Source organism: Molossus molossus, unplaced genomic scaffold (genome assembly GCF_014108415.1).
Source record: "Molossus molossus isolate mMolMol1 unplaced genomic scaffold, mMolMol1.p scaffold_m16_p_12, whole genome shotgun sequence".
Classification (NCBI taxonomy): Eukaryota; Metazoa; Chordata; class Mammalia; order Chiroptera; family Molossidae; genus Molossus; species Molossus molossus.
Window position 1 is genome coordinate 64,137,320 of NW_023425347.1, and position 8,767 is coordinate 64,146,086.

The 8,767-nt window shown below is 45.2% G+C and overlaps 1 protein-coding gene across 2 annotated transcripts; it reads right to left on the reverse strand.

The window, feature by feature from the left end:
• Positions 1-1,843: 1,843 nt before the first annotated feature.
• Positions 1,844-2,110, reverse strand: LOC118627168 (ATP synthase subunit f, mitochondrial-like). Of its 2 annotated transcripts, XM_036257388.1 has the most exons (2): positions 1,990-2,110; positions 1,844-1,872 (listed from the first exon to the last, which is right to left on the reverse strand). In XM_036257388.1, the coding sequence occupies exons 1-2, from the start codon at positions 2,108-2,110 to the stop codon at positions 1,844-1,846; spliced, it is 150 nt and encodes a 49-aa protein (XP_036113281.1). The 2 variants fall into 2 exon arrangements, with proteins under 2 accessions (XP_036113281.1, XP_036113280.1); XM_036257387.1 differs by having other exon boundaries at positions 1,844-2,110.
• Positions 2,111-8,767: the final 6,657 nt, after the last annotated feature.

An 8,767-nucleotide genomic window follows, 5' to 3' on the forward strand; every position in this document is an offset into this window, starting at 1 on the left:
GATGCATGGGTCAATGCTCAACCACTGAGCCAATTGACCAGGCTGGAAGGGCTTTTAAAAGGCATCTAATCCAACCCCCACCTGATGCTTGGATTGTCTGTATACCAATCTTGTCAATCACCCAGCTTGTGTGTGCACATTTCTGAAGATGAGGAGCCAGCTACCTCCCCGAGTAGCTGTGAGTTTAGAAATTTTCTTGTTACCAAATCAAATCTTTTTTTTTTTTAATCCTCACCTGAGGACATTTTTTCAAATATCTTCAGATAGAGTGAGAAGGGGAAAGAGGGAGAGAGAGAAATATCAATGTGAGAGGGACACATCAACTGGCTGCCTCCTGCACGACTCCAACCAGGATCAGGGAAAAAATGCAACTGAGGTATGTGCCCTTGGCTGGAATTGAGCCTGCGACTTTTTGGTCCACAGGCTGACATTTTAACTGCTGAGCCAAACTGGCCAGGGCTCAAATCTGTCTTTAATTGGTTCTGGATCCAGAAAACATATCTGTTCCCTCTGCCCCAGGAAAGCCCTTCCTCTGAAAACAGCTAACCATCTCCCCGTGAGGCCTCTCAAGCTGCACAAACCCCAGGTCACTGGCTGTTCCTCCTGGATCAAGCTGCAGTCTCCTGAACCAGCCCACATACACAGAGCTGCCTTCACTCACCTGTCACGAGGCTTCCTCCTGCTCCATGTAAGCCACTGCTGCCTGGTATGGCCCTTGCTTTCCTGAAGGGTAAGGACTGGTGCAGCCTGGAGCCCTGGTGGCCAGACTATTACCTTCTCTACTAGTTTGTTCCTTGTAGCATATAAATGTGTGTCATGTCACTGACTTTTTGATGTTAAAACTGCCTTCTTCTATGTCAAGTTCTCCTCTGGCTACCTTCTCAACTCCAAACTGCCTGGTTCTGTCTATATCCAACTCCCCTGCCGTCTCTGCACCAGGGGGTATGGTATGGCTGAGCACCTCCACTGTCCTGGATCACCCCCCTCTCTTGGCTTCATAATGGTGCACTGTCCTGGCTTCTTCCTGCAACCATTTCTTCTAATATTTTTTCTTTAGATTTTAGAGAGAGAGGAAGGGAGAGGGAAAGAAAGAGAAACATCGATGAGAGAGAATATCAATTGGCCACCTCCTGCATGCCCCTCACTGGGGATCAGGCCCACAACCTGGGCATGTGCTCTGACCGGGAATTGAACCTTCGACCTCTTTCTTGGTGTATGGGTTGATGCTCAACCACTGAGCCACACTGGCCGGGCGCAACCATTTCTTCTGAGTTCCATCTTCTTTTGCTTCCCTTAGATGTTGCCATTCCCTAGGGCTCCATCTTTAGCCATCTGCTCACCCCATTTTATCTCAGTAGCTCATAATTGGGATGAGGGTGTGTGTTTTTTCCCCTTTGAGAGTGTGATGGCGGCTGTGGATCCACTCCAGCGTGGGAGGGGGCACGTTTATCTAAACACACATTTTGCATACAATTCCAGGTTTGTACCCTGAATCCTGTTCTTCACGCCTACCTTCATTTTCACCCCTGGCTTCTTCCCAACCTTTCTCCCAGGCCCATAGCTCTCTTGTCTCCTGGACAGTTTCAACTGGTTATCCCTCAGGTATCTCAAACTCTACAAACTCCAAACTGAACTCAACTGCCCCCTCAATCTTGTTCCTTCTCCAATGCTCCCATCTCTGTGGTTAGTTATTTCAGGCTAGAAACCTGGAAGTCATTATTTATTTATTTATTTATTTTTTATACCAGCCATCTTTTATTAGGTGTTAATTACAATATGAAAGGATTTAGAGGTGCTGGGCACAGGTCATGGTCAGGACTGTGGAGTCCACACTGGGCCCTCCTCAGTGGTACTTGCGTCTTCGCTCGTGCTTTAGTTCCTTATAAGAACGGCAGTAGTTGGAAAGCACATAAGCTGCCAGCACCACAGAAACCCCAGCAACGCTCCCTTTCTTCACATTGATATACTTGTTGTAATACATGTGGTAACCTCTTTGAAATGCTCCAGCAATGCCGTTAGGGGTGAAATCTCGCATCAGTATCCAGCTTGGCAGCTCCCCTATTTTGACATCCACGAGTCTCTTCTCCTTCAGTGGGGCGACCGATGCCATCTTGGAGTCCAGGGCGTCCGCTCCGCGGGCCGCGCGAGCTGAAGTCATTCTGACCACTCCCTCTCCCATGGGTCAGTGCCAACTCCTTTCAGTTCCACCACCAATCTCCAGGGCAGCAGTGTCTGTGTTCTTCATCATGGATCCCATCACTGAGCAGAGTGCCTGGCTCAGAACAGAAGCTCAACCACCACGTACTGAGTGAAGGGCATCTCACTGCCTCCCCGCGGCTGCGTCCCTATGCTCGCCTCAGGCCTCCCTTGGCTCCTCACCAGACTTCCCCTCGTGGCCAGTTTCCATCTAGTAACCAGAGGCATCTTTCTAAAACGCAGATCTCTGTTCCCTCTGCTCTAATTCCTTGCATGGCTCCCTGATTTTCAGGATAAGGGCCTTTCCCTATAGTTTACCGTTGACTGCTCTAGCTTCATCACTTAAGTCTCTCCAACTCGCATCGGCTCCAGCACCCAGAACTCCTGAGTGTCACGTGTGGAAACACTGCCACTCATTTTGACACTCCATGGAGCCTGAAATGCCTGGCCCCTCTCTCTCTCTTTTTTTTTTTATTCCTCACCTGAGGATATTATTCCACTTATTATCAGATAGAGTTGGAGGGAGGGAGGGAGGGAGATAGATAGAAACATTGATGTGATAGAGCCACATCAACTGGTCGCCAACCACATGACCCTACCAGGGCTGGGAACTAACTGCAACCGAGGTACGTGTCCTTGACTGGAATCGAACCTGCGACTCATTGGTCCGTGGGCTGACGCTCTAACTGCTGAGCCAAACCGGCCAGGGCAAGCACCGCTGTTTTATGAAGCATCTCCTTCCTCACAGCTTTCAGTTACCCGTTTAGCATTCATCACCGTGGTCCCAAAGCCCCCAAAACACACCCAAATTACAGTACTGTCCCCACTAAGCTGTACTTGGGAAATCACTTCTCTGATCCCTACTTGAGGGCAGGAACCCTGTTTCATGTACTCTAACAAAGCCCACAGTAGGTGCCCAATAATTGTTTGCTACATGAGTGAAAGGATGAATGTATTAATCAAGTTTTGGCAGACTGGCTGGTGTGGCTCAGTGGTTGAGTGTTGACCCATGCACCAAGAGGTCGCAGGTTCGATTCCCGGTCAGGACACATGCCCAGGTTGTGTACCAAATCCCCTGTTGGGGGCATGTAGGAGGTGGCCAAAGTTTCCATCTCTTTCTCTCTCTAAACAACAAAGAAGCCCTGGCCAGTTTGGCTCAGCGGTTAGAGTGTCAGCCTGCGGTCCAGAGAGACCCGGGTTCAGTTCCTGCTAGGGGCATGTAGCTCGGTTGCAGTTTGTCCCCGGCCCTGCCCTGGTTGGTCGTGTGGGTGGCAGCCACTTGATGTGTCCCTTTCACGTCGATGTCTCTCTCTCTCTCTCTCTCTCTCTCTCTCTCTCTCTCTCTCTCTCTCCCCCTCCCACTTTACCTGAACAAAAAATGGAAAATGTCCTCGGTTGAGGATAAAACAACAACAACAAAGAAAAATAAGTAAATAATAAGATTTCTCCAGAGAAACAGAACCAATAAGAGAGAGATAGAGAGAGGGATTTTTATTCTAGGAATCTCAGTCTTTTGTCTTAGGCCTAAAACTAATTGGGTGAGGCCCACCCACATTATGGAGAGTAATCAATTTTACTCAAAAGCTACTTGTTTAGCCCTGGCCGGTTTGGCTCAGGAGTTAGAGCATCGGCCCATGGACCGAAGGGTCACAGGTTTGATTATGGTCAAGGGCATGTGCCTGGGTTGCAGGTTTTCCTGGCCTGACCAGGGCTGTGTGGAAGGTAACCAATCGATATGTCTCTCTCAACATTGATGTTTCTCTCTCTCTCTACCTCCCTCCCTTCCACTCTCTCTAAATAAATAAATTGGAAAAAATTAAAAAAACAAAACCTACTGATTTAAAAGTTAATCATATCTATAAAATACTTTACAGCAACACCTAGAGGCGTTTGACCAAACAACTGGGCACCATGGCCTAGCCAACTGGACACATAAAATTAACCATCATAATGAATAAACTTCTTCCCTCTGAGCTTCAGCTTCTCCATCTGGACAGTGAAGAGCTCTGATAATGTTCTCATTCTATAAGAAACTTGACCTCTCAGAAATATCAGCACTGCTTCTTTCTTGTCAAAACATTTTCACTTCTAGGCTTATATTATACTCTCTCCTGGTTTGATCTTCAACATCAACATCCACTCCTTTTGCTTGATCTTCAGGGTGGGAAGGCCGCAAGCCCAGCCTCAGGCCCTCTTCTCTTTTCTACCTATACTCTCCCTAGGTGACCTCATGCAGTAATGGGCACCAAGTATCAGTTCTATACTACTGAACCCCAACTTCATTTATATTTTCAGTCCTGACCACTTCCCTGAGCTTGACTCATATGTCCAACTGCCTACTTGTGTATTCATTCCATCAGGCATCTCAGACTTGTCTAAAACAACCCCCGATTCCCCACCCACCCCAAACCTGTTCTTTACCTGTATCTTCCCATCTTAGTAAATGACTCCATTATCCATTCAGTTACTCAGGCAGAACCCTAAGAAGCAATTGTCTCTGATTTGACTCCTTCTGTTCTTTAACTGCCTGGCACCAAATCCATCAGCGTGCCCTATCAGCTCAACTCCAAAATGGCCCCTGAATCCAACCTCTTCTCATTGTCACTACTCCAGTCCTAGCTGCCATCATCTCATCTGCACTTTAATGGTCCTGACTGGGCTCCCTGCTGCACTCTTGCCCCCACTACGATCCATGTTGCACACATTGGGCCCAGCCAGCAGCAAGGGTTCGTTCTGCAAAGTATAAATCAGACCACATATGATTGATGCTTAATCAGTGGCATCCGATTCCACTAAAGTAAAATTCAAATTCCATGACTCAAAAGGCCTGGATCTGCCACTGGTGTCTCTTCTAAAGGCATCTTTACCACTTATTCACTATGTACTAGCCACCTGAACTTCACTCTTCTTTCTGTGCCTAGAATGTGCCAAGGGTTTGCCATCTTACGCTGTTTTCCTTCTCTCAGACTCTTTTCACCCAGATGTTTGTATGATTAGCTCCTTATTATCATACCTCCCAACTCAAACATCACTTCCTCAGAGACGCCTTCTGTAACCCTCTACATTTTTTTTGTTTTTTTCTCTTCACCCGAGGACATTTTTTTTTCCATTTTTTGTTCAGATAGAGAGGGGGAGAGAGAGAGAGAAACATCAACGTGAAAGGGACACATCGAGTGACCCTCTACCTTAATTTTAAAATCCAAATTAATACTCCCCATCCCCCAATATCCCATTACACTGTTCTACTTTAATGTGCTTATCACACTATGTGAACTTAGCTTGTTGATTTACCACCCTATTTACTTACTTCTTGTCTGTCCCACACCATCCCCACCTCCCAATGTAAGTTCTTTGAAAGCAAAGACTATCTTTTGTCCTGCTTACTGCTGAATCCCTAGCACCTGGCATATAATGTTCAATATATACTTTTTAACAGATATTTCTCAAATTAATAGCTCAGCATTTTTTGAATAAATGTATGAGAAGAAAATTTGGCCCAATGTCAGAATCTTCTGTAATTCTAACAAACTAAAAGATTCTGATTCACTGAATATGAGTGGGATCCAGGAATTTTCATTTTAACAAATACCCCACAAAACTCTGGGCAGAGGTTCATAGACCATACTTTTAAGAAAATGTATTCATTCTTGCAAGCATTGTGTAGGCAGGTGGCAGAGTTTTAAAGAGGTATACTGAGGATTAACAGAACTGAGTCACTTGTGCAAAGTTCTTAAGTCAACAAGTAAATTTTAAGAAATAAGAAATTGTAATTTAAAACTAGCTTAATCCTCACATATAAGTTAAACATAAACACATATGTGCGTGCGTGCGCGCACACACACACACAATCATTCCATCTATTTTATGCCAGTCATAAATTCTTGACCTTCGTCTCAATCATTAAAACAAAGCCTAGACTTTCATAACTCCATTTGAGTGACTACAATAAATTGTTCAGATCAAACAAGAAATTATTTAAGGGAATCACCAGAAGAGAAAAATGAGATCCTTGAAAGAAAAAAGGATTAAAGAAAATGAAACATTAGCTCTAAAAGTAAACTGTATTTATAAAAGTAATTAGAAGTTGCTTTGAAGGAAGATTTGCCTTCCAAAATGATCTTAACAGGTGGAATGTTTGAGAAGTAATTCCAGATACCACTTTCTGGCATAGCCTTGCAATATCACCATGGGGTGGGGGGGGTGCTAGTGTGGGGTGATCAAATTAGGTCAAATTTGACTAATACACATCAAGTTTGACAAGGCTGTTTATTTGCACTAGCAATTTGGCAAGATGTGCTGTCCACCCAAATGACATTTTATTTTTTTAAATCCCCACCCAAGGATATTTTTCCATTTATCTTCAGATAGAGTGTGTGAGAGAGAGAAACATCAACATGAGAGACACACTGATTGGTTGCCTCCCGCACAACCCCAACCAGGTCTGGGGGTGAACTGCAACCAAGGTACGAGCCCTTGACCAGAATGGAACCTGAGACTCTTTGGTCCACAAGCTGATGCTTTAACCACTGTGCAAAACCAGCCAGGACTCAAATGACATTAAAAAAAATTTTTTTTTTCCTTTATTGATTTTCCAGAGAGGAAACGAGAGGGAGAGAAACATTGATGAGAGAGAGCATCAATTGTCTGCCTCCCTGCATGTCCCCAACTGGGGATCAGGCCACATCCTGGGCATGTGTCCTGACTGGGAATCGAACCGGTGACCTCTTGGTGCAATGGTCGAAGCTCAACCACTGAGCCGGACCCAGATGACATTTTATTTTATTTTATTTTTTTTTATCCTCACCCAAGGATATTTTTCCATTTTTTTTTTTTTTGTACAGATAGAGTGGGAGGGAGAGAGAGAGAAACATCGATGTGAAGGGACACATCGAGTGGCTGCCACCTGCACGACCAACCAGGGCCGGGGACAAACTGCAACCGAAGTATGTGCCCTTAGCGGGAACCGAACCCGGGTCTCTCCCGACTGCAGGCCGATGCTCTAACCGCTGAGCCAAACTGGCCAGGGCCCAGATGACATTTTAAAACTCAACTTTACTTCTACAAAGAAAACAATCTACACTGCCATTTTCATTTTATAAATTTTACAAATCAGAGCTTTTGTTGTGATCCAGGCAATAGGCTAGCACCTTGCCTAGCTCTGAATAGTGAATACATATCAGATCCAAGATACCTTTACTAAAATCCCAGTTAAACTCCAGAGCATTTCCAAATGTCAAACTTGCCACACCAATTTTCTTAATTGCTTTCTTCTCTCACCCTTCCTTTTACTTGCCAGGAAGTCTTGCTTTAAGCTACCTTTTAAGGATGGAATATGATCTAGAGAGCACTGTCCAGTGGCAATATAATGAAAGTCACAAATGCAAGCCATGTTAAGTTTTTTGACAGCCACATTAGAAAAATAAAAACAGCCCTGGCCGGTTTGGCTCAGCGGTTGGAACGTCGGCCTGCGGTACAGAGAAAAATAAAAACAGGTGAAATTAACATTTTTAACCCCCAAATTACCATTTTAACATGTAATCAATACCTAAAAATTCAAGTATCTTTCACCCACACTTTTGTACTTTAATGTCTGCTATCTAGTGTGTATTTTACTGCACATCTCGATTTGGACTAACCACATTTCAAGCATTCAATGGCCACAAGTGACTAGGAGCTACTGTGTTAGACAGTGAAGGTCTAGGGCCCGGCTACTTAAAGTGTAGTCCACAAATTAGAAGCACTGGCATCATGTGGAAACTTGTTGAACCTCAGGTCCCACTCAGACCTACTGAATCTATCTGCATTTTAACAAGACCCCCCAGGTGACCGCATGCACAATAAAGCTTGAGAAGCACTGGTCCAAGCGAAGCATTTGTCTCAGGTTCATCTGTCAAACAGAAGTGATAATACTTACTTTATAGAACTGCTGTGAAGATTCCTGGTGCTTTACTTCATAGAAATAATAGTTGGGATTTTAATAAAGAGTAACTATTATTTAAAAGGCATTGTAGCCCTGGCTGGTCTGGCTCAGCGGTTAGAGTGCCTGCCCACAGACCAGAGAGTCCTGGTTCGGTTCCCACTGGGGGTATGTACTTCGGTTGCAATTTGTCCCCGGCCCTGGTTGCGGTCATGTGGGTGGCGGCCACTTGATGCATCGCTCTCATGTCAATGTTTCTCTCTCTCTTCCTCCCTCTCTCCCTCCTGCTCTGAGGAAAAACGCAAAAATGTCCTCGGATGAGGATAAACAAACAAAAAAAAAGACACTGTAGCCCTGGCCAGTTTGGCTCAGCGGTTAGAGCATCGGCCCACGGACCAATGAGTTGCGGGTTCGATTCCGGTCAAGGGCACGTACCTCGGTTGCGATTTGTCCTCAGCCCTACCTCGGTTGGGGTTGTGCAGGAGGCAGCCACTCGATGTGTCCCTTTCACGTCGATGTTTCTCTCTCTCTCTCTCATCCTCCCTCTCCCTCCCACTCTATCTGAACAAAAATGGAAAAAAGTCCTTGGGTGAGGATAAAAAAAAAAGTATCCTCGGGTGAGGAATAATAAAAAAATGCATTGTAACAGGGTGG

What these genes read in the sequence shown, in the direction of transcription:
- LOC118627168 (XM_036257387.1), bottom strand. Translation starts at nt 2,110, where the DNA reads ATGGCATCGGTCGCCCCACTGAAGGAGAAGAGACTCGTGGATGTCAAA.